This window comes from Tetrao urogallus (assembly GCF_951394365.1).
Source record: "Tetrao urogallus genome assembly, chromosome: 11".
NCBI classification, from domain to species: domain Eukaryota; kingdom Metazoa; phylum Chordata; class Aves; order Galliformes; family Phasianidae; genus Tetrao; species Tetrao urogallus.
The window spans coordinates 11,504,987-11,531,309 of record NC_136824.1 but is presented as its reverse complement, the minus strand read 5'-3'; the positions used below and the strand labels follow the sequence as shown (position 1 = coordinate 11,531,309).

General features: G+C 50.5%; 1 protein-coding gene across 1 annotated transcript; it reads right to left on the bottom strand.

Annotated features, from left to right (window-relative positions):
- Positions 1-13,201: 13,201 nt before the first annotated feature.
- On the bottom strand, positions 13,202-19,844 carry MAPK6 (mitogen-activated protein kinase 6; the record flags this gene model as incomplete). Its single annotated transcript, XM_079540738.1, has 5 exons — positions 13,202-14,300; positions 14,910-15,111; positions 15,862-16,026; positions 18,384-18,528; positions 19,290-19,844. 5 exons carry the CDS (start codon positions 19,842-19,844, stop codon positions 13,202-13,204), a joined length of 2,166 nt encoding a protein of 721 aa, XP_079396864.1.
- Positions 19,845-26,323: the final 6,479 nt, after the last annotated feature.

Sequence of the window (26,323 nt, the reverse complement as noted above, 5' to 3'; positions counted from 1 at the left end):
GAGCAAAAGGCCTTCAGCGTGCCTGACATCCTCAACAACTTGAAGGGCTTAATAAGGCCAACCCTGATAATCTGCGTCATTCTGGATTTATGGGGAAACTGCTATCTGTTCCGGCTGCTGTGGGTTGCCTACCAGCTCTGGAGAGATTTGTGAAGACATCAGGCACAGGTAAGCGCTCGGGATTCATACTGCACAGAAGGGACTGAGGGTGGGGAGCGGGGAACCGCAAAGGTCTGGTCTGTGAGGGCTTCCAAGCAAAGCAGACCTCCAGAGGTCCATCAGCTCTCCCCAGAGACTTGCCCGGCCGTAGGGCTGACAGCCAGCCGAGACTCCCATGCAAAACGGGGCCTGCCGGAGGTGCCGTGAGCCCCACGGGCTGCCCCGAGCTGTCCTGGGACACTGGAAAAGCGGCGCAAGAATCAGAGCCCTGCAGGGCGATGCTCTGCAAAACGAGCCTGCATCCCTTTCTCTGCGCTCATGCCGTGTCATTTCCAGGGAACGGAACAAACGGCCTCAGCTTCAGAACGGGAACAGAGTGATTTCCACAAGGCGCTTCTGTCCATCTGGCGGCCTGTGGGTCAAATGGTGACCAAAGGGGGCGCTGAAGGCAACTGCGATGACAACAACATCTTGCACTGGGTGGACACCAACCTCCCCCAGATCATCACCTCCATTTTCCATCAGTCATGGAATAAATAACATCATCATTTCCACAGCCTGTGTCATTGTGGTGGCAGTGCGTCCGGGACAGTGGCAGCACTAAAGGCATTGGTGCAGGACAGCGCTGCTGTTCGGGGACTGGGGGCATGTTCCTAGGCAGGAGGAAGGGCGGTGGGCCAGGGATAAAAGAGGCATCGGTGGCTGTGAAGCGTCCAGAGACAGCCATGCCCCAGGGGAGAGAGCACATGTTGAGCGCAAGAACTTCTTTACAGTGAGGGTGACGGAGCACTGGAACAGGCTGCCCAGGGAGGTGGTGGAGTCTCCTTCTCTGGAGATGTTCAAGACCTGCCTGGGTGCCGACCTGTGCAACCTGCTGTAGGGAGCCTGCTTTGGGAGGGGGGTTGGTCTCAAGGATCTCTAGAGATCCCTTCCAACCCCTGCCGATCTGCGATTATGTGATTCTGTGGCCTCGTGCGCGCATGAAAACTACAGAGTGCAGACGGGTTGCAAAAAGGGGAGGTGGAACAGGGAGGTGGGATTTGGGTGTAGGGTCCCCAGCCCCGAGCTGGGTGCACGGCCGCGCCCGCACCGGGGAAAGGCATTGTGACATCACAGGCGGGGCATGACATCAGTCTTTATCAAGTCACGCTGGCGGCCTCCCCCAGCTCAGACACTTGGAGCACTCGCTCCGTCCTGGTGGTCACTGCTGGAGCTCTGCTCTGGGTGACAGCCACTTGTGTGTTGAGAGCGGTTCTTGGGAGAGAGCAGGATGAAGCTCAGCCTGACTCTCTTCCTCATCTTACTTGCTTTCATCTCTCCAATTCCTGACACGTCCAGCTGCCTCAGCTGGGTCGGGAATTGGGACAAAAAGCTGCTCCATCCCGAGGAGCAGCATCCCTTAGAGACCGAGTGCCAGCCCTCCAGCTGGCTCTCCTGGCTTGGTCTAACCACCTGCCCCACCAAGATCGAGGATGGGAACAAAAGGAACGTCCTTCACCAGGAGCACGGACCTACTGACACCAAGAGCCAGCCTTCCAACTGGCTCTGCTGGTTTTGCCGAACCATCTGCTCCAACCAGATGGAGGACGGGAACAAAAGGCAGGTCCTTCCCGAGAAGCAGAGCCCGGTTGAGATCAAGGCCCAGCCCTCCAACTGGCTCTGCTGGTTTGGCCTAACCACCTGCCCCACCAAGATGGAGGACCAGAAGAAACACCAGGTCCTTCATGAGGAGCAGCGTCCGATTGAGTCCAAGAGCCAGCCCTCCAACTGGCTCTGCTGGTTTGGCCTAACCACCTGCCCCACCAAGATGGAGGACCAGAAGAAACACCAGGTCCTTCATGAGGAGCAGCGTCCGATTGAGTCCAAGAGCCAGCCCTCCAACTGGCTCTGCTGGTTTGGCCTAACCACCTGCCCCACCAAGATGGAGGACCAGAAGAAACACCAGGTCCTTCATGAGGAGCAGCGTCCGATTGAGTCCAAGAGCCAGCCCTCCAACTGGCTCTGCTGGTTTGGACTATGCACCTGCTCCACCACGATCGAGGACAGGAAGAAAGACCAGGTCCTTCCCGAGGAGCAGAGCCTGTTTGAGTCCAAGAGCCAGCCCTCCAACTGGCTCTGCAGGCTTGGACTGACATCTTGCTCCACCAAGACCGAAGACGGGAAGAAGAACAAGGTCTTTCATGAGGAGCAGAGCCCCGTTGAGACCAAGGGCCAGCCCTCCAACTGGCTCTGCTGGATTGGACTGAACACCTGTCCTCAGAATGGAGAGAAAAAAGTCGTGCGTCCTGAGAAGAGCCTGCCCGTTAATGCTGAGCGCCGTGCCTCCCACTGGCCTTTCTGGATTGGCCTTTCTCCACACCCCAGATGGGTCCCGAAAAGGGCCAGCGAGTCTGTTGATCCAGAGGGCCCAAAGCAGCAGTCCCCGCACACCGAGCAAAAGGCCTTCAGCGTGCCTGACATCCTCAACAACTTGAAGGGCTTAATAAGGCCAACCCTGATAATCTGCGTCATTCTGGATTTATGGGGAAACTGCTATCTGTTCCGGCTGCTGTGGGTTGCCTACCAGCTCTGGAGAGATTTGTGAAGACATCAGGCACAGGTAAGCGCTCGGGATTCATACTGCACAGAAGGGACTGAGGGTGGGGAGCGGGGAACCGCAAAGGTCTGGTCTGTGAGGGCTTCCAAGCAAAGCAGACCTCCAGAGGTCCATCAGCTCTCCCCAGAGACTTGCCCGGCCGTAGGGCTGACAGCCAGCCGAGACTCCCATGCAAAACGGGGCCTGCCGGAGGTGCCGTGAGCCCCACGGGCTGCCCCGAGCTGTCCTGGGACACTGGAAAAGCGGCGCAAGAATCAGAGCCCTGCAGGGCGATGCTCTGCAAAACGAGCCTGCATCCCTTTCTCTGCGCTCATGCCGTGTCATTTCCAGGGAACGGAACAAACGGCCTCAGCTTCAGAACGGGAACAGAGTGATTTCCACAAGGCGCTTCTGTCCATCTGGCGGCCTGTGGGTCAAATGGTGACCAAAGGGGGCGCTGAAGGCAACTGCGATGACAACAACATCTTGCACTGGGTGGACACCAACCTCCCCCAGATCATCACCTCCATTTTCCATCAGTCATGAAATAAATAACATCATCATTTCCACAGCCTGTGTCATTGTGGTGGCAGTGCGTCCGGGACAGTGGCAGCACTAAAGGCATTGGTGCAGGACAGCGCTGCTGTTCGGGGACTGGGGGCATGTTCCTAGGCAGGAGGAAGGGCGGTGGGCCAGGGATAAAAGAGGCATCGGTGGCTGTGAAGCGTCCAGAGACAGCCATGCCCCAGGGGAGAGAGCACATGTTGAGCGCAAGAACTTCTTTACAGTGAGGGTGACGGAGCACTGGAACAGGCTGCCCAGGGAGGTGGTGGAGTCTCCTTCTCTGGAGATGTTCAAGACCTGCCTGGGTGCCGACCTGTGCAACCTGCTGTAGGGAGCCTGCTTTGGGAGGGGGGTTGGTCTCAAGGATCTCTAGAGATCCCTTCCAACCCCTGCCGATCTGCGATTATGTGATTCTGTGGCCTCGTGCGCGCATGAAAACTACAGAGTGCAGACGGGTTGCAAAAAGGGGAGGTGGAACAGGGAGGTGGGATTTGGGTGTAGGGTCCCCAGCCCCGAGCTGGGTGCACGGCCGCGCCCGCACCGGGGAAAGGCATTGTGACATCACAGGCGGGGCATGACATCAGTCTTTATCAAGTCACGCTGGCGGCCTCCCCCAGCTCAGACACTTGGAGCACTCGCTCCGTCCTGGTGGTCACTGCTGGAGCTCTGCTCTGGGTGACAGCCACTTGTGTGTTGAGAGCGGTTCTTGGGAGAGAGCAGGATGAAGCTCAGCCTGACTCTCTTCCTCATCTTACTTGCTTTCATCTCTCCAATTCCTGACACGTCCAGCTGCCTCAGCTGGGTCGGGAATTGGGACAAAAAGCTGCTCCATCCCGAGGAGCAGCATCCCTTAGAGACCGAGTGCCAGCCCTCCAGCTGGCTCTCCTGGCTTGGTCTAACCACCTGCCCCACCAAGATCGAGGATGGGAACAAAAGGAACGTCCTTCACCAGGAGCACGGACCTACTGACACCAAGAGCCAGCCTTCCAACTGGCTCTGCTGGTTTTGCCGAACCATCTGCTCCAACCAGATGGAGGACGGGAACAAAAGGCAGGTCCTTCCCGAGAAGCAGAGCCCGGTTGAGATCAAGGCCCAGCCCTCCAACTGGCTCTGCTGGTTTGGCCTAACCACCTGCCCCACCAAGATGGAGGACCAGAAGAAACACCAGGTCCTTCATGAGGAGCAGCGTCCGATTGAGTCCAAGAGCCAGCCCTCCAACTGGCTCTGCTGGTTTGGCCTAACCACCTGCCCCACCAAGATGGAGGACCAGAAGAAACACCAGGTCCTTCATGAGGAGCAGCGTCCGATTGAGTCCAAGAGCCAGCCCTCCAACTGGCTCTGCTGGTTTGGACTATGCACCTGCTCCACCACGATCGAGGACAGGAAGAAAGACCAGGTCCTTCCCGAGGAGCAGAGCCTGTTTGAGTCCAAGAGCCAGCCCTCCAACTGGCTCTGCTGGTTTGGACTATGCACCTGCTCCACCACGATCGAGGACAGGAAGAAAGACCAGGTCCTTCCCGAGGAGCAGAGCCTGTTTGAGTCCAAGAGCCAGCCCTCCAACTGGCTCTGCAGGCTTGGACTGACATCTTGCTCCACCAAGACCGAAGACGGGAAGAAGAACAAGGTCTTTCATGAGGAGCAGAGCCCCGTTGAGACCAAGGGCCAGCCCTCCAACTGGCTCTGCTGGATTGGACTGAACACCTGTCCTCAGAATGGAGAGAAAAAAGTCGTGCGTCCTGAGAAGAGCCTGCCCGTTAATGCTGAGCGCCGTGCCTCCCACTGGCCTTTCTGGATTGGCCTTTCTCCACACCCCAGATGGGTCCCGAAAAGGGCCAGCGAGTCTGTTGATCCAGAGGGCCCAAAGCAGCAGTCCCCGCACACCGAGCAAAAGGCCTTCAGCGTGCCTGACATCCTCAACAACTTGAAGGGCTTAATAAGGCCAACCCTGATAATCTGCGTCATTCTGGATTTATGGGGAAACTGCTATCTGTTCCGGCTGCTGTGGGTTGCCTACCAGCTCTGGAGAGATTTGTGAAGACATCAGGCACAGGTAAGCGCTCGGGATTCATACTGCACAGAAGGGACTGAGGGTGGGGAGCGGGGAACCGCAAAGGTCTGGTCTGTGAGGGCTTCCAAGCAAAGCAGACCTCCAGAGGTCCATCAGCTCTCCCCAGAGACTTGCCCGGCCGTAGGGCTGACAGCCAGCCGAGACTCCCATGCAAAACGGGGCCTGCCGGAGGTGCCGTGAGCCCCACGGGCTGCCCCGAGCTGTCCTGGGACACTGGAAAAGCGGCGCAAGAATCAGAGCCCTGCAGGGCGATGCTCTGCAAAACGAGCCTGCATCCCTTTCTCTGCGCTCATGCCGTGTCATTTCCAGGGAACGGAACAAACGGCCTCAGCTTCAGAACGGGAACAGAGTGATTTCCACAAGGCGCTTCTGTCCATCTGGCGGCCTGTGGGTCAAATGGTGACCAAAGGGGGCGCTGAAGGCAACTGCGATGACAACAACATCTTGCACTGGGTGGACACCAACCTCCCCCAGATCATCACCTCCATTTTCCATCAGTCATGAAATAAATAACATCATCATTTCCACAGCCTGTGTCATTGTGGTGGCAGTGCGTCCGGGACAGTGGCAGCACTAAAGGCATTGGTGCAGGACAGCGCTGCTGTTCGGGGACTGGGGGCATGTTCCTAGGCAGGAGGAAGGGCGGTGGGCCAGGGATAAAAGAGGCATCGGTGGCTGTGAAGCGTCCAGAGACAGCCATGCCCCAGGGGAGAGAGCACATGTTGAGCGCAAGAACTTCTTTACAGTGAGGGTGACGGAGCACTGGAACAGGCTGCCCAGGGAGGTGGTGGAGTCTCCTTCTCTGGAGATGTTCAAGACCTGCCTGGGTGCCGACCTGTGCAACCTGCTGTAGGGAGCCTGCTTTGGGAGGGGGGTTGGTCTCAAGGATCTCTAGAGATCCCTTCCAACCCCTGCCGATCTGCGATTATGTGATTCTGTGGCCTCGTGCGCTCATGAAAACTACAGAGTGCAGACGGGTTGCAAAAAGGGGAGGTGGAACAGGGAGGTGGGATTTGGGTGTAGGGTCCCCAGCCCCGAGCTGGGTGCACGGCCGCGCCCGCACCGGGGAAAGGCATTGTGACATCACAGGCGGGGCATGACATCAGTCTTTATCAAGTCACGCTGGCGGCCTCCCCCAGCTCAGACACTTGGAGCACTCGCTCCGTCCTGGTGGTCACTGCTGGAGCTCTGCTCTGGGTGACAGCCACTTGTGTGTTGAGAGCGGTTCTTGGGAGAGAGCAGGATGAAGCTCAGCCTGACTCTCTTCCTCATCTTACTTGCTTTCATCTCTCCAATTCCTGACACGTCCAGCTGCCTCAGCTGGGTCGGGAATTGGGACAAAAAGCTGCTCCATCCCGAGGAGCAGCATCCCTTAGAGACCGAGTGCCAGCCCTCCAGCTGGCTCTCCTGGCTTGGTCTAACCACCTGCCCCACCAAGATCGAGGATGGGAACAAAAGGAACGTCCTTCACCAGGAGCACGGACCTACTGACACCAAGAGCCAGCCTTCCAACTGGCTCTGCTGGTTTTGCCGAACCATCTGCTCCAACCAGATGGAGGACGGGAACAAAAGGCAGGTCCTTCCCGAGAAGCAGAGCCCGGTTGAGATCAAGGCCCAGCCCTCCAACTGGCTCTGCTGGTTTGGCCTAACCACCTGCCCCACCAAGATGGAGGACCAGAAGAAACACCAGGTCCTTCATGAGGAGCAGCGTCCGATTGAGTCCAAGAGCCAGCCCTCCAACTGGCTCTGCTGGTTTGGCCTAACCACCTGCCCCACCAAGATGGAGGACCAGAAGAAACACCAGGTCCTTCATGAGGAGCAGCGTCCGATTGAGTCCAAGAGCCAGCCCTCCAACTGGCTCTGCTGGTTTGGACTATGCACCTGCTCCACCACGATCGAGGACAGGAAGAAAGACCAGGTCCTTCCCGAGGAGCAGAGCCTGTTTGAGTCCAAGAGCCAGCCCTCCAACTGGCTCTGCTGGTTTGGACTATGCACCTGCTCCACCACGATCGAGGACAGGAAGAAAGACCAGGTCCTTCCCGAGGAGCAGAGCCTGTTTGAGTCCAAGAGCCAGCCCTCCAACTGGCTCTGCAGGCTTGGACTGACATCTTGCTCCACCAAGACCGAAGACGGGAAGAAGAACAAGGTCTTTCATGAGGAGCAGAGCCCCGTTGAGACCAAGGGCCAGCCCTCCAACTGGCTCTGCTGGATTGGACTGAACACCTGTCCTCAGAATGGAGAGAAAAAAGTCGTGCGTCCTGAGAAGAGCCTGCCCGTTAATGCTGAGCGCCGTGCCTCCCACTGGCCTTTCTGGATTGGCCTTTCTCCACACCCCAGATGGGTCCCGAAAAGGGCCAGCGAGTCTGTTGATCCAGAGGGCCCAAAGCAGCAGTCCCCGCACACCGAGCAAAAGGCCTTCAGCGTGCCTGACATCCTCAACAACTTGAAGGGCTTAATAAGGCCAACCCTGATAATCTGCGTCATTCTGGATTTATGGGGAAACTGCTATCTGTTCCGGCTGCTGTGGGTTGCCTACCAGCTCTGGAGAGATTTGTGAAGACATCAGGCACAGGTAAGCGCTCGGGATTCATACTGCACAGAAGGGACTGAGGGTGGGGAGCGGGGAACCGCAAAGGTCTGGTCTGTGAGGGCTTCCAAGCAAAGCAGACCTCCAGAGGTCCATCAGCTCTCCCCAGAGACTTGCCCGGCCGTAGGGCTGACAGCCAGCCGAGACTCCCATGCAAAACGGGGCCTGCCGGAGGTGCCGTGAGCCCCACGGGCTGCCCCGAGCTGTCCTGGGACACTGGAAAAGCGGCGCAAGAATCAGAGCCCTGCAGGGCGATGCTCTGCAAAACGAGCCTGCATCCCTTTCTCTGCGCTCATGCCGTGTCATTTCCAGGGAACGGAACAAACGGCCTCAGCTTCAGAACGGGAACAGAGTGATTTCCACAAGGCGCTTCTGTCCATCTGGTGGCCTGTGGGTCAAATGGTGACCAAAGGGGGCGCTGAAGGCAACTGCGATGACAACAACATCTTGCACTGGGTGGACACCAACCTCCCCCAGATCATCACCTCCATTTTCCATCAGTCATGAAATAAATAACATCATCATTTCCACAGCCTGTGTCATTGTGGTGGCAGTGCGTCCGGGACAGTGGCAGCACTAAAGGCATTGGTGCAGGACAGCGCTGCTGTTCGGGGACTGGGGGCATGTTCCTAGGCAGGAGGAAGGGCGGTGGGCCAGGGATAAAAGAGGCATCGGTGGCTGTGAAGCGTCCAGAGACAGCCATGCCCCAGGGGAGAGAGCACATGTTGAGCGCAAGAACTTCTTTACAGTGAGGGTGACGGAGCACTGGAACAGGCTGCCCAGGGAGGTGGTGGAGTCTCCTTCTCTGGAGATGTTCAAGACCTGCCTGGGTGCCGACCTGTGCAACCTGCTGTAGGGAGCCTGCTTTGGGAGGGGGGTTGGTCTCAAGGATCTCTAGAGATCCCTTCCAACCCCTGCCGATCTGCGATTATGTGATTCTGTGGCCTCGTGCGCTCATGAAAACTACAGAGTGCAGACGGGTTGCAAAAAGGGGAGGTGGAACAGGGAGGTGGGATTTGGGTGTAGGGTCCCCAGCCCCGAGCTGGGTGCACGGCCGCGCCCGCACCGGGGAAAGGCATTGTGACATCACAGGCGGGGCATGACATCAGTCTTTATCAAGTCACGCTGGCGGCCTCCCCCAGCTCAGACACTTGGAGCACTCGCTCCGTCCTGGTGGTCACTGCTGGAGCTCTGCTCTGGGTGACAGCCACTTGTGTGTTGAGAGCGGTTCTTGGGAGAGAGCAGGATGAAGCTCAGCCTGACTCTCTTCCTCATCTTACTTGCTTTCATCTCTCCAATTCCTGACACGTCCAGCTGCCTCAGCTGGGTCGGGAATTGGGACAAAAAGCTGCTCCATCCCGAGGAGCAGCATCCCTTAGAGACCGAGTGCCAGCCCTCCAGCTGGCTCTCCTGGCTTGGTCTAACCACCTGCCCCACCAAGATCGAGGATGGGAACAAAAGGAACGTCCTTCACCAGGAGCACGGACCTACTGACACCAAGAGCCAGCCTTCCAACTGGCTCTGCTGGTTTTGCCGAACCATCTGCTCCAACCAGATGGAGGACGGGAACAAAAGGCAGGTCCTTCCCGAGAAGCAGAGCCCGGTTGAGATCAAGGCCCAGCCCTCCAACTGGCTCTGCTGGTTTGGCCTAACCACCTGCCCCACCAAGATGGAGGACCAGAAGAAAAACCAGGTCCTTCATGAGGAGCAGCGTCCGATTGAGTCCAAGAGCCAGCCCTCCAACTGGCTCTGCTGGTTTGGACTATGCACCTGCTCCACCACGATCGAGGACAGGAAGAAAGACCAGGTCCTTCCCGAGGAGCAGAGCCTGTTTGAGTCCAAGAGCCAGCCCTCCAACTGGCTCTGCTGGTTTGGACTATGCACCTGCTCCACCACGATCGAGGACAGGAAGAAAGACCAGGTCCTTCCCGAGGAGCAGAGCCTGTTTGAGTCCAAGAGCCAGCCCTCCAACTGGCTCTGCAGGCTTGGACTGACATCTTGCTCCACCAAGACCGAAGACGGGAAGAAGAACAAGGTCTTTCATGAGGAGCAGAGCCCCGTTGAGACCAAGGGCCAGCCCTCCAACTGGCTCTGCTGGATTGGACTGAACACCTGTCCTCAGAATGGAGAGAAAAAAGTCGTGCGTCCTGAGAAGAGCCTGCCCGTTAATGCTGAGCGCCGTGCCTCCCACTGGCCTTTCTGGATTGGCCTTTCTCCACACCCCAGATGGGTCCCGAAAAGGGCCAGCGAGTCTGTTGATCCAGAGGGCCCAAAGCAGCAGTCCCCGCACACCGAGCAAAAGGCCTTCAGCGTGCCTGACATCCTCAACAACTTGAAGGGCTTAATAAGGCCAACCCTGATAATCTGCGTCATTCTGGATTTATGGGGAAACTGCTATCTGTTCCGGCTGCTGTGGGTTGCCTACCAGCTCTGGAGAGATTTGTGAAGACATCAGGCACAGGTAAGCGCTCGGGATTCATACTGCACAGAAGGGACTGAGGGTGGGGAGCGGGGAACCGCAAAGGTCTGGTCTGTGAGGGCTTCCAAGCAAAGCAGACCTCCAGAGGTCCATCAGCTCTCCCCAGAGACTTGCCCGGCCGTAGGGCTGACAGCCAGCCGAGACTCCCATGCAAAACGGGGCCTGCCGGAGGTGCCGTGAGCCCCACGGGCTGCCCCGAGCTGTCCTGGGACACTGGAAAAGCGGCGCAAGAATCAGAGCCCTGCAGGGCGATGCTCTGCAAAACGAGCCTGCATCCCTTTCTCTGCGCTCATGCCGTGTCATTTCCAGGGAACGGAACAAACGGCCTCAGCTTCAGAACGGGAACAGAGTGATTTCCACAAGGCGCTTCTGTCCATCTGGCGGCCTGTGGGTCAAATGGTGACCAAAGGGGGCGCTGAAGGCAACTGCGATGACAACAACATCTTGCACTGGGTGGACACCAACCTCCCCCAGATCATCACCTCCATTTTCCATCAGTCATGAAATAAATAACATCATCATTTCCACAGCCTGTGTCATTGTGGTGGCAGTGCGTCCGGGACAGTGGCAGCACTAAAGGCATTGGTGCAGGACAGCGCTGCTGTTCGGGGACTGGGGGCATGTTCCTAGGCAGGAGGAAGGGCGGTGGGCCAGGGATAAAAGAGGCATCGGTGGCTGTGAAGCGTCCAGAGACAGCCATGCCCCAGGGGAGAGAGCACATGTTGAGCGCAAGAACTTCTTTACAGTGAGGGTGACGGAGCACTGGAACAGGCTGCCCAGGGAGGTGGTGGAGTCTCCTTCTCTGGAGATGTTCAAGACCTGCCTGGGTGCCGACCTGTGCAACCTGCTGTAGGGAGCCTGCTTTGGGAGGGGGGTTGGTCTCAATGATCTCTGGAGGTCTCTTCCAACCCCTACGATTCTGTGATTCAATAGGTACACAGCTATCAGCATAACCAGTTAGTTACACACTCAGGCTGTAATCACAGATGTCCCCCTGCACAACATCCCTTATGCTCAGGCTGTACACAGTTGTAGAAGCACTCAGAATCATAGAATGGCCTGCTTGAAAAGAACCACAACGATCATTCAGTTTCAACCCACCTGCTCTGTACAGGGTCACAAAGCAGCAGACCAGGCTGCCCAGAGCCACATCCAGTCTGGTTTTGAATGCCTCCAGGGATGGGGCATCCACAGCCTTCTTGGGAACCTGTTCTGGGGCATCACCACCCTCTGAGTGATTTCTCCTGATGTCTAACCTAAACCTCCCCTGTCTCACTTTAAAACCATTTCTCCTCGTCCTATCACATCTCTGGAGCCTGCCCTCCACAAGACAGGCTTCTACTCTCCCTGAGCTCCTTGCAGCACAGCACCCAGCAGCACGCCTGCCCTCATAGCACAGCCAGTGGCTTTTATAGCCACAGCTGTTTATTTCTCTTTGTATAAAGCACCAGGAAACAACAGTCATTTTTTGCTGGCCATGTTTTTATTTGTCTTTCATTTTAAACAGGGGAGCCAATGATACATCCAGTATTTAATTAAAAAAAAAAAAAAAATCAGAAGGGAAAACAAATTTTCAGAAGACCGAGATGCTACATGCTATATTTAACCTAATTTTAATTCATGCTTGCTTTAGGGTGAAGGGAAGGGGGCAGGAATCATTCAGTAAAAACATACAGTAAAAACAAAATGTCTCACCATATAGAACTTTAACCTACAGTAATGTTGTACCTTAATTATTTCCATGCACACAACTAACATTACAAAATTTTTTAGAAATGAACACAATTAAGACTTCTAGGAGCATTTTATAATAAAGCGATTCCTAATTTCTTTTGTAGAGATCAAGCACCTCCAATTACAAATTCCTATACACAGTGAGTGCTTTACTTGAAATGAAAACTAGAAAAAAATGTATTGGATAGCCTCAGAATAAGCCGATGTTAATATATATCCAGCTATGTAGGCAATAAAACCATAGTGCTAAACAAAAACTTTTATCTGAAACGTAACTCAAAAATTAAGTTGACTTTCTATAATTACAGAAATATACTTATTTGCTAAAATAAATAAAAGTGCTGCATATTAACACTTCACTATAAAGAATGCATACCAGAACATTTATAAATATTGAATGGGTTTCAGTAAGAATAGCTACTACAATAATGCTGGCTAAATAGAAGTGCATAATGAGAAGCACTATGGGTGGTTAATGTTTTGCCACATACTGCTGTTACCTTGAGGTAGATAACACATGCGTACCAAATTCTGCATTCGTTTCAGTTGCTGCTGGTATCATGTGTCTAAGAAATGTGTACAGTATGAAAGACTCTGAACGACGCATGGATGAAAAAAACCTTTTGGGAAAAATAGATATTCTCATGCAGTTATGTACAGTCTCACTGTGTAAATTTCAAGGCAAGTTTCTTTTTTCTGCAAAACATGGACACTGTTTTAATGAGAGAATGGTTTTGTTTTTGTTTTTGTTTTTTTTTTTTTTTACTTGGTTTAGTGCATTTTTTGTTACCTCCTGCATTTTGCATTATTTTGCTCTATTCTTTAATTTTGTGTGCAAACAACATGCCAGTTTAAAAACAAAACTAACTAATGTATAGAAAGTAATTCTGGATTGTAAAAACAATGGTAAACAGAAAGCTAATGAAATCCATACCAAAATTACACCGTCTGATTCAAGTAAAAAAATTACTTACACTAGTAATAAAAAAAGACAAACACAGCTCATGAATATAAAAGAAATGTCTGCTGAGTGTTTTAATTTAGATGTTTCAGAATGCTGCTGTACGTTTTGTGGGGAATCTGGGGAGATGATTTCATAGCAGAAGGCGTTAGTGTGGCCTGTATGGATTTCAGTGGCGAACCAACAGGGCTATGAAACTGAGGAATACCTATAGCCTCAAGCTGCTTGTTGAAGAGGAGTTCTCCACTGTTACTGAGAAAGCCCTCTCCTCTCTCCTTCTCCCCCAGCTTCCCCTCTTCTACTGGCTCAGGTTCTAGCATTTCAGCATCTTCTTTCTTACTAAAAAATTTGTCCAAATAACTGGTGTAAGTATTTTCTTTTTCAGCTTGTTCATCTTTCCTCACCTCACAACAGAACTGGTCTATGAGGAAGCACTCCTCCCCGTTACTTACAAACTGGCTGTCCCAAGAAGTTTGGTACAGAGCTCCTAACTGTGCCAAGTTAGCCATTCCCTTCTCCTGCTTCTCTCTGCTTACCGACTTCGATATTAATCCTTTCGACTCCATCTGAGACACCGAGCTATTCAAGTCATTTAATTTATCAACATCAGTAGGCTCGTGTTGTAAACTAAGCTGAATGGTTTCTGCTATAAACGAATCAAAGTCAAATCCTTGATTCTTCTCCCTTTCTTTTTCAACAAGTTGCTGTGATGCTTCCTCAAGCGCTATCTGGGCTTTCACCAATCCATTCTTTTCACATTTGGACTTGCCTTTCTTATCAGACTTTTCTTTGCTCTGTTCCTTCCAGTTTGACAGATCTATAATAAGCTTGGGCTCATAGTAATGGTTAACTTCACTGTCTCGCCAAACTAAATTATCTAGGTATGAAGATGACCTCATTTTGTAATTACAAGTGTGACTACATTCCAGATCACAGTATTTGTTTTCATGGTGATCTGAATACTGCCAGCAAGGCTCAGTAGAGAAGTGGGTGTCAAAAGCAGGATCCTCCAGATACTTTTCACGATCTCCATCCAAATATTTGCGAGGATCTACTTGCACTTCTTCCTCATCAGTAACATCAGAAAGAGCCCTTGGATCACGCTGAACTTCATCAGCTTCATAGTTATTATGAATAGGCCAGTCATGGTCTGAAAACTGACTTTCATGGTATCTGCAAAACAATTTCCTAAGCGTTAGCAGCTAAGAACAGTCTTCTAGCTCCCAAGACAGAGACAGTTACATTTAGCAATTCCCTCACAGAATAAGGACAATTCAACATAGATGACAGAAGTTTTTCATTAATCAAATCAGGTACCTCTTCCAGGCTGTTTGTTGTTTTGCTTTTTTTTTTTTTTTTTTAATTTAATCTGGCATAAAGCAATCCTCATATGCACATCTGAAAGATTCAAATCCAGAATTATGTACAACAGCTCACTCCATCTACAGAGCTCTCTGTAAAGTTTAACACACTTCAAATACCGCTACTGTCATTCTCTTTATTGCTGTAGGCATCGAGCATTGGACAAGAGCAATCTACACAAAAACATGGAGGGGAGGGAAAAGAAACTAAACAGTAATGGAAAGAGTAAACTTTAGATTTTAGATCCCCAAACATATCTCAGGAATATATAAGCATACCCACGTCAGTCTTATGAGTCATAAGCCCAGTGATTCTTTCTTAAGAAACAAGTAGAAAAGGAAACGATGCCCAGGAAGCAACATGACTTCAAATAGGAAACAATTCAGTCATGCTACACGCCACAGTAAGCAACAAATTTACCTTTCCCAATTATAAATATGGCTGTGACTTTCATCCATCAGCAGAATATCATCAACCTCATCTTCAATGTGAAAAGGATGACTTGAAATAGGCTCATCCGTTGGAAAGGAATAAATGCTCATGTAAGGATGGGACAAAGCTTCTTCTGCTGTCAATCGATCCATGGGACTAAATGTCAAAATTTGCTCCAGAAAGTCCAGTGCTGCAGAGTAGAAGGTATTTAAAAGGAGAAAAATGACATTTCAGACATCTAGAATTGAAGATCACAGCATAATGCTCAGCTCTGGAGGTGCGCATCTGCTTAGAAAGTGTAGCTCCCCAGCTGTGAGGTATCTATTTACTAGCACTTTACTGCCAAAAAAAACCCCAAACCACCATTTGGCAACCATAGTAAACAGAAAAGGTCAAACCTAGGAGCTACAATAAATTAGCCTAAAACAGGAAAAAAGAAATACTACAAGACAGAATGCTTCAAATGGAATCAGTACCCACCAACTGTCATGAAACACTGCTGTCAGTAACTAAGATTCAACACAGATTGTTTTGGGGACTTAAAAAAAAAAAAAAAAAAAAAAAAAAAAAAAAAAACCAAAAAACAAACAAACAACAAACAAACCAACATTCGCAAGAGTTGTTTTAAACTGACTCAATCCCAACATTCCTTTATATTTAGAATGCTACTGTCTCAAAATAGAGCAGCTTTGTCAGTCTCCCAGCATTAGCAGGTCCAGCACAGATGCATAATTCTACTCCCAACACGACCAAGTAGCTATCATGTAATCAAGCTGTGGTGGGGTTCCTATTTTATTACAATAGACGACACTTCTTCAGAGAACACAGATTCTTCCAACTGAAACTTCCACGGAACACTTACAGACGTGCACTGCTATGTTGATCACCACTGTTCCATGATTTTTTTAATGACAAGAAATGTTTCTTTGGAATTACTTACCTTCAGGACTGATGCCTGGAAGCAACTGAGTTAAAGGTTTGTGTGGCTCAGTCATATCATTTCTAATGTAAACTGGAATTACATTGAGAAGCTCCTGACGGTCCTCCTCATGTACGACAGGAATTGATTCTAGAATCAACTGCATCTGTTCAAGTTCATGTGCACCTAAAGACCAAGAGAAGACACATGCTGTCACTTCTACTTCAAGCACTTCCATCTCTGTATACAGGGTTATTGCATGCCAGTGCTTCCCTCCTTTCCCAAAGAGCTTAGGGCCATCAGAGATACTGACACGTCACAATAAATACAGAAACAGGCTGCATCATCTCAACATCTCCATGCTGTTGGTTCACTTCAGCAGTCTGCATGGCAGCCTGCACTGGACACCCTGCCATGCACTTACCGGGTTGAGCAAAGAAATGCTAAAGCCAAATCACTGAAGAGAAAGCAACTGAGCCCTACATTCCCAGCTGAGTCAGGACTGCTTCACATCAGCATACTACAAATCCCTAATACAGTCTATCAGACTGCCCATAGTTTGCTGCAAATAGAATTCTGCTCTACTATTACTCCATATTCAATCCATGCTAAGATTAATCAGCTTTATTCATTCCACTCTAGGTGAAATTAACATTCTAAAAGATTTATTAAGAAAAAAAAATAAAAACCAATGTTATTTGAAACAGCTATTGGACTCCTCTGCCATTGCACCTCCCCCTCTCCCCAGGTGTTCTGGGATTTCAAAGCCCATTCTTCTTCCTATTCCCTTTAGCCTTCCAGAAAGCAAGATGCCGAGGGGATGATTCAGACGCAGGGAGGAAGTTACAGGCTGACCAAAACAAGCCCTCCAAACAACTCTGCAAAATAACTTGGTTCAGAGTCTCAGGACAGGTTAAGTGAAATATTTCCAAACATGTTCACTTTCCAAATGCACGATTTTAACAAGTCCACTGTTCTTCAAATCAGAAAACAAAGGCAGTGCTAAATTAATCAGAAGGGCACAGCTGCATCTAAATAGCTTTTTTTTTTTTTAAAATGTGTCTATGCAATGCAACAGGGGTACATAAGTGAGTCTGGAAATGTAAGATTTTGGTTATTAAGACCAAGTTAAAAAAAAAACCTAAATCACTGTAACTTTGGCAAGTATTAATGCAATTCAAGGGAAAAAAAACAAAACAAACAACCAAAATGCTACTGATGTCATCACACAGCAACTGCAATCCACCTATGCCAGTGCCAAAATACAGGCTTTCTCCCATGTTTCTCTATTTTTCAGTAGGAGTGCCTGGGGCAAAGCAATCCAATACATCTCTTATCAGTTGAGCATTTATTACACTGGGAACATTTCTCCAGTAATTATTAGCTCAGTTAGCAACTCAGTGCAATCTAAGAAAATCCTCTCTGCATATTATTCACTGACTTCTGTAACATTATGATTTCAGGGCGACAGTATTCCTTTAATAGTACTTAATGAGAAAATGCTTCCACTTTCTTTATTTTGGTGTATAAAGGTAAGAATTACTGCAGAGGTTTTAGTCCACATGCATCTAGGAGGAATGTGACTTTCGAATCACGAGCTCAAATCTTTGAGGGTTTTATCTACACAGCCCCAGTAAGCTGGGCCAACAGGAGCCAACTGCAACACAACAGCTGCTGCTGAAGGCCCAAAAGCCACACAGAAACCAGCATTTCAGGGGACTGCTCTAGACGGGCTCTTCTGCTCCATGGACTGGATGCCCATCAGCAGGGGGAGCACACCAAGTCATCTCAACAGTGCAAAAAGCAGTTCAGGTTTATCTGAGTCCAGTTTGTGCACTGAGCTAAAAATCAACACTGCGGTCAGGAAGGCTACCCAGAGACTGGCCTCAGGAAAGCACTCCTCATCCTAACTACAGCACCACACGAGGCTGGAGCGCTGCTTCCTATTCTACCAGAAACATCAGCAGGTTACATGTCTCCTTGGGATGCTACACTGCATTTCAAAATCCTCGAGTCCTGCTGATAACACTGAAACACAAGAACATCTGAAGATTATCAAAGCTGGCAACTTCCTCAGGTCAAAATTGTGTACAGTGAAACAGAAAAAAAGAGGAGGAAGGGGAAACGGTCTACTCTTCCACCACCTAAAATATAAAGAAGCAAGATGCAATTAGATTGACTAAATTAAGAAATACTTATGAATGCAATACTTGGACCTCTCATAACCTTTAACACCCCTGGAAACATCAATTCACAGAACACATATTTAGAACACTTCTTACACAGCCAGTAAACAGAGCTCAACCAAATCACAGGAAGATTAACCACACGTGTGCTCACTAAGTTAAATTTTGCTATTTATTGAAACACACAACTAAGACACACAAACACATCGATTTATAGCACAACTGTATAATAATACAGCATTATCCTGACAGTCGGAGAGAACTGATACTAACCAGGAAAACAAACCCTTCCTTAGGAATACCATCAGGCAACACCATTCCTTTTAGAAACACAGACAATATTTTTCTTCTACTCACCTGCAAAGAGGGTTTTCCCAGTCAGCATTTCAGCAAAGATGCAACCTGCAGCCCACATGTCAATGGCTTTAGTGTAGTTGTTAGGAGAAAGTAAAAGCCGGGGTGATCTGTACCATTTAGTAACCAATCCTTCAGAAAGATGGCCCTAACAAATACATGAAAACAGACAAACAAAATGCTTACTTACATTTTTTTGAGAAGTGTGTTTTTAATTACTTTTTTCCCTTATGTTTTAATGCAACACTTGAAGACTGTGGTCTTAGGAGTAGTTCTAAGTCGTGCACTACCTTTCAAAACGGAACAGCACTGTCTTTATGAATAAACAGTAACAACAGACAAGCGTGATTCTACTTATTAGTCAGACACTACAATAAAATTTCATAATTCCCAGGTGCCAAATAAATGCAGACAAAATAATTAGCTCTCTGAGGAGACATCACCTGTACCAGGAATGCAGCATCTCTGAATAAATCCCAGGAAACGGCCACACTCATACACTATGCATGTACCATTCGTAGCCTTATCTAAGGCTTACTCACTTATGCCTCTACACGATGCTCTTGAAAAATCCCAAGTTCAGTATTCACGGTTAAAAATAACCTGCTTTTTCTGAACACATCTAATTATGCTTTATTTTATGCTACAGTAATTGTTAATTGCCCCTATTTGAGATAAAAGACGTCACCTAGAGACCCGTTTCATTTGATTTGCAAGTATTTCATTTCTACCGTGTGTACGACCCCTAATCTGATATCCCACTGCTAAGCAGCTTTCTACAGACTGCATTTTACTCTAAGCACCTTGACAAGAACCAGCAATTTTATTTAATTCTGCAAGAAGGAAGATACTATTTTAAGGAGGCACGGTTGTCAGCGTATCACTTCAGTATTTCCACTCTTCACACACCTTGTGGGAATAATGAGGATCCATGATTCGTGCAAGACCGAAGTCCCCAATCTTCAGCACCAAGTCTTCGGTATTAATGAAAAGGTTAGCTGGTTTGAGATCTCTATGCAGAACATTTGCAGAGTGGATGTACTTGAGCCCACGTAGCAGCTGGTACATGAAAAGTCTGGCATGATCTTCCAGTAAAGGGCCTTGCTCTAGCAGATTAGCCAGATCCGTCTCCATGTATTCCTGGACAATGTAAACACAGTTCAGTTCTGTCAGGGAGCCCACATCATCTGTTAGCTGGCTTCCACTAGGACCAAGAATTTCAAATACTTTGACAATGTTATCGTGGTCAAGTCTTCTAATGATTTTGATCTCACGTAGAGCATGTTTAACACTCTGGGGATCCGTAAGGACAATTTTCTTGACAGCCACTCTCTTGTCACAGTCATTGTCGACAGCAGAAAAAACTAAGCCATTTCCACCACAGCCCAGTGGTTTTAAGTCCATATACCGAGAGCCCAGATCAAAACCATGAATGTTCATGAGACTTTCAAATTTTTCTGCCATTTTTAAAATTCTTTACGTTTTCTTTTTCCTCAAACTACTAAGCTTCTGTAAACACGCGGAGACACTTCCACTGGTATCTGAAGGAAAGGTCTTACGGAAAGGGAGAAGAAACACTTGGCTTCGACTGCAAGATGGTTTCTTGACACTCTCATTTCATTATGAGCCAGCCAGGCCTGTTGTGTCCCCTTGAATTTAGAGCCCGTCAGCTCTAGAACTCAAACCGAGCATAAGATAGAAAGATTGCAGCATTCATAGTTCAAGAAAGGTGCAGCATTTCTGCAGACATTAAAGAAAATACTCACAAGAAACTCAAACGGAATGAAATGACATACTACGCACTCAGCTCTACTGTGCTAAACTGGTTAACATTTAACAAAAATGTGAATAAATATGCACATAATAGGCTTCTATTAACATCCTCCTCCTCACAGTGCAGATACATTCAGTGTTGGACTGGTCCTGAGCAGCGTCATTCTATGGTGCTGGTAAGCACTATTTTTTTTCTTCTTCCTCCTTTTTCCTCTCCTTTGTTTACAGTCTGGTTAAACAGGAAACTGGCAGCTCTTGATTTACAAAAGATGCTTTCTGTTAATGATCAGGTGGCTCCAGCTCACCACAATCACAATCAAAGCTACCATCCATCTTACTCTGTGGCAACCTGAAAAGAAGACAAAAGGAGATCAGTATTCCAGCACTTACAGAAGTCCTCTTCCTCTCCCAGCTCCTAAAGTTGTCACTGATATACAGCTTAATGTTCACTCACAAAACGCCAGGTCACCACAGAAGCTGAACTACAAGTGGCATATTCTTTTCATACTGCTTGCAGAAAGAAATTGACAATAATCACCAGAGCATCACTTCTAAACACACGTTGTGAAAGTCCTATATATGTAACCTAGTGAGAATGTAAGGCACATAAACGAAAAATCTTCCAGAGTTTAAGCAGCACCATACCGGACCTGGAATTCTCCACGACAGCCGTTAGACACAAGTCAGCAACAATAACATCCTGTACCTCAGCCACCAAGTTTGGAAGTCATTCTTTCCACTCTATTTTTACTCAAAGCCAGAACTGGGCATTTAACTATTTTGCCATCAGACATAACCGAGTACTGTTCACAAAAAGGGTAAAGGATAAACTCCCAAGACTGACTGAGTTCCAGAATACATCACACACATCCACTGCCTTAAATCCTTGTGACTTTGCACGAAGCTTACTCAGAGCCCTGTTTTACCTCTCCAGATTGATTGTTGCAAGAATCACAAGGACACCTCTCCTAGATATTACATAAATAACAGTTTACCAGCTACCTCCACATTTAGTCATGCTAGATTATAGAAAGAAATAAATCACAAGGACAGCATTTCACATAACAACCAATGCAGTCTCCGTTTCCTCTAATGTACAGGCACTTTCAGACATCATTAATTTTTCTAATAGCCCAATAAATGCAATTACTAGTTATGAAAACAAAAGTAGCAATTTTCTCGGTAGGTTTCCTTGTCTGCAGCAGCAGAACACTGTCAGGAAAACCACATTATATTTCTGCAGAATATTCTCACTGTTTCTTCCAAAAGCTCAGAGGCACCACATGCAGAAGAGTCAGAAGGCACACCCTGCACAGCAAGGCAAGCTTTGGCCAATTCCACTTGGATATTCTTCCTCAGGGACCAGAGTGACAGCAAGCTGCAGGATGTCCTAGCTTCAGTCTAAACATAGTTAATCACTGAACGCATGTGAGCTCTTCAGCCAGCTCTCTACGCAAACAAAGGTTTTCCAAACTGTCCTAGTATTCAGAATTAGCAGTTTTAAGGGAGAGCATTCCTACAGTTAACATTTCAGAGAAACAACCAGGAATAAGCAGAACAAGCCTCCACACTCCTGGCAGCACAGCAGCTGACAAATTATTAATGTACTCTAAACAACAGCCTCTTAATTCGCTAATCAGAATTGCATGCAGAAATAATACAAAAGGCAGACTGGTGAACAGAAACAAGAATGCAGCAAAGCCCCAGGGACCACCACTCACTTGAGCAGCACAGGGCTGTCCTGTAACAATGTAAGCAGATATCCTATATATGCAGGACACCAAGGCCCCCTTGCACCCAGGTGCGCACACCCAGGACAGCCCACAGCAAGGAGGAAGGAAAGGAAACACGTCACCCTCTGCTGGTTTTGTTGTTTAAATTGAGAGTGCCAAGTATAGCACTCCTATACCAAAAGCATTAACTTTTGCTTTGCTGCCCAGCCTCTTTTTTTTTTTTTTTTTTAAATAAAAGCCTAAAAATATTTTCTCCATCACATGCACCAGTTTCAGGCTCACTCATGTTGAGCTGCTGCCTGCTGATAAACTGGTTCACCGTAATCATTTTCCCTTCCAATCCTCATATCCCACAAACCGTCACAGAAATCCCTTGTTGGAGCTCCCACACGTCACATCTCATGTTTACCCAGGTCCAAGCCTCTGCTTCAACACCCTCGGCTGCGTTGTGTTTTATACCTGTAGGGCCATTTCATACAGTTTTACTCTCCCTGCTAATCAAGCCTACTGTTTCACATCACTGATGTCTTCAACGTTCAGCAACACAAGGCTGGATTGCAGCAGTTGTGCAATGCATCTGGAACCTCCACTTCAGCTGGTTCCATTAAACACAGGAACTGATTCAAACAAGAACTGACCCACCAGCAGCAGGGAGTAGCACTGCAGGGCTCCTCACTAACCCAGCTGCTACCCCAAACACCATGAAAGCAGCAGCAGCAGAAGAGGATGACACTGCTGCTTTCCTTCAGGAGAGCAGAGCGATGTCCCACTTGGTCACGCAGCTGGGGGTCCTAATGCTTTCACTCTGAAACCCCCCCAAATGATGTGCTTTTCTACTACACCCTTCCACTACATAACCACTAATTAAGACATTTTCAGAGGGATTATAATCACTTCCAGAATCAGAGCAACTTAACAAAGGAATCAAGCATCTCTGATGACATCAGCAACCTGCTGCAGCCCTCAGTCTGACCCCCATCCTGCTACCAGTTCCCCGTGTCGCTCCAAGCAAGCAGCCTGTTCCCAAAGCCCTAGCCAGCACTCCAACCAGGAGAAAGTGCTGGGAATTGGACCCCCAAAAAGAGACAGTGTCTCATGGGGCAAGGATGAGGACAAGCAGAGACTGTCCAAGCAGAAACAGCCTGCTTTAAAGCAACTCAAATTAAGATTCAATAATTTGAGAATCATCTTTTATAGCAACTTAACTGACAACAGGTGTGCAGCAGGTTCACGCAGACCCATGCCTGAATCAAAAAACATGTTTCTGCACTACACCCACTACTTCAGCCCACCCCCCTCTCACAAGCAGCACTACAGCTGTGCTGTGCTCTGCCCTTCCTGCTGCCCCACACAGCCCCAGGGCTCTGCTTGGGGTTGGAAACACTGCTCGTGGTTCCCCATCTAGTTAATGGCAAACAGACACCTCACCAGCAGTTCTGCAACCAGATGTGGGTAGGAGGGACAGAAAATAAAAAGTTAACCCTAAACTTCCTTTCACTCAAACTAAAATACTAATTAAAGGATAATCAAGAATAAATCATGACTTTTTAAAAACCAAAATAAGGCCAAAGTAATAACTTCTCTTCTTTCAGAGCTTTTTCAGAGCTGATTTTAACTTCAGAAAAATTAGGGTTTGTTTTTCCAGACTCTCATACTTAAACAACACCAGCACACTTGATGCATTTTCAGTTTCGCTGTCAGCCATAACCAGCAGCCCGAGCACCTGCCTTGAAACAAACAGTAAATAAAGAAGCCAATCACCCCTTCCTCAGTCACGTAACAAATCTAAATCCAAGAGGTCTGTCACACAGGGCAGCGTATTACAGGGGTTAATCACCCTGATTGGTGCCGAACAGGCTGTTCACTTGGCACCGACGGCTCTGCTCAGATCACCTGTCACCTTTCCAAGAGCACCTTTTAAAAATTATTATCGTTACTACTTGTTTTTGTCCCTTCCTCCCCAGCTCCATGAGCAATCCAGCCATGCTCTACCAGCAGACTGCTCCTGCCCTCACCCCGCACACGGCAGCCCCACGCACTGTGCAAGCGGCTGCCCAACTCCGTGCTCAACCTGTGCATGGGGCTCTCCTGCTGCTTCAGGAAACAGGATGTGCACTACCACAGGGCAAGTACGAGACGTTTACTTTTTCTGAAATCCAAACAGGACGGAAAGATACGAGTTAATTTAATCACGCAGACCGCATTACGATCAAATCATTACTCACAACAGAAAGCCCAGGAATGACTAACGGCACATTATACAACCTGCTAAGTGCTATCTTCTGACTACAAAAATACAGGGCAGCAGCGTTGTTTCGGAGCAGCCACGTTGCAGTCAGTAGGCAGTGAGTCATCGCCAGCTCAGAACCGCTGCTCGCTGCCTCCCACCGCTCCCGGAGCGCCGGAGATTGCTGCTAGGTCACAAAAGTCTCCTGGAGGAGATGGAGGAGTCATGGAGCCCGGTGAGCTACGTTGGGATAGCAGCGCAGCCCTCCTTCTGGGTACCTGGATGGAAGCTGCCGCTACTCCTTACCGCTACCGAAGAAACGTTACGTCTGTCCGGCAACAGTCTCAGCGCAGGGCTAGGCGAGATGCAGAGCTCCCAGTCCCCGCGCCGGCTGTGTAACACACTTACCGGCCCCTGCTACCAAGCCAGAACTTGCCTCAACTTTAAGCCACTGCTTTGTGGAACGCGCAGCTGGTTTATAAACACCGTGCGCTATCACAGCGCTTTGATAGGCACGCACAGATACACGCCCGCTGACAACGGTGCTTACAGCAGCGCGCACCGGGCACACGAGGCAGACAATGACCGCCGCTTCCTCCGGGACACAATTACCTCAGCGTCCCGCACACACACCGAGTTCCCCGCAGAACGAGCGCTCGGCGCCGCCCGGGGCGAAGCGCCGCCGTAGGCTCCGCGCACAGGGACCCGGCGGTACCACAGCGCCCGGGCGGTGCTGCCAAACTTCCGCCGACTTCACGAGGCCCGGCCCGCCCGCAGCCTCGCTCGGACGTCCGGCCGCCGCCCGCCGGGCGCATCCTTCCCCGTGGCCGAGCGCACGCCGCGCACCCCCAACGAACCGAGTGGAACTTCGCGCTCGGCCCGGCCCTACCTTCAAACGCCCTTCAGGCCGCGCCGCGCTGCCCCGGCCCGGCTGAGGGAGCCCCGCGCCCCGCCCGGGAGGCGCCGCGGCGGCCGTTCCGGGGCGCAGCGCCGCGCGGTCCGCCTCCCCGCCGCCCCCGCTCCGCCGCCGCAGTGCGCAGGGCCGCGCCGGGCGAGAGGAGCGGAGCGGGCCGGGCAGGGGGCGCCGCGGCGGGAGGGAACAAAGCGCCTTTGTGCGGAGGGCCGGGCCGCGCGGGCGGCCGCGAGCCCTGCGCCCTACCCCGCCTTCCCCCGAACCCCCGCCGCACTCACGGGCCTCCCCCGGCTCATCGGGCGCTGCGCTGCTCACGCGGCCGGGCCCCGCGGCCCCGCCACCGGCTCCCGCCCGGCGCCCGCCCGCCTCGCCGCAGTCGCCGCCGCCGCAGCCGCCGCCATGTAACCCGGCGCGGAGGGCAGGCGGGGGCGGGGACGGCGGCGGCTCCACCTCGGCCGGGCGGGGCCGGGCCCGCGGGGTCTCGGAGGGGGGCGGGCCCGGCCTCTGGAGCCGCTCGCGGCGCTCGTCCCGCGGCCCGGGCGGCGGGCTGGGGTCCCTTCGGGACGGTTTCGCCGGCACGGGGCCGAGCGCTGCGGCTGCGCTGCCGTCAGAGGCTCGCGGACGTCGGCGTCGTCCTGTCGGTACCGCTAACGCTCCGAGCTCCAGTTAACAATTTCCCCTTCCTCCTCCAGTGCGGTCCCTACTCCATCCTGCCGCCGCCGTCACATCACCGGCTTCGTGCGTTTGACCCGGAGCGTGTGGCTGGGCGAGGGTTCGGTTCAGAGATACCGCAGACCCGAAGGCCGGATCCGGGCAGGGCACGCGGCTCCCTGCACAGGTGGTGCCGGCCTGCAGCGCTGGCTCCGTGTAGCCGGCGCAGGAAGCAGAGGCGGCGGGCCCGCCTGGGCTGGTGGCCGCAGGCCCGCACCGTCGTGCTCACGTTCAGTGTCTGCGTGGTGGTGGAAGAGACCGCGCAGCAGGGAGGGCAGAGCGGCTCTCCTGCCCTGAAGAGAACGGTGTCACTCACATTTTCTGCGGTCCCTGTGTCATTGTGGCCTTGAACGTTTCTCCCACAAGTACCCGCACGCTGCTTCCCATAGCTCACTCTCGGGCAGTCATTTGCTCTCCACTCTCCTTGCCTGCAATTATATCCGTCCTAACGGATGTAGGCACAGACAGTAAAACTCTACTTTTTCCTCTGAATCACAACGAATACAACAAAATAAAGCAAAATAATTCAAACCTTAAATGTTTTCCCCACTAGACTTCTACGCAGACATCTCAATTCTCAGGTTTA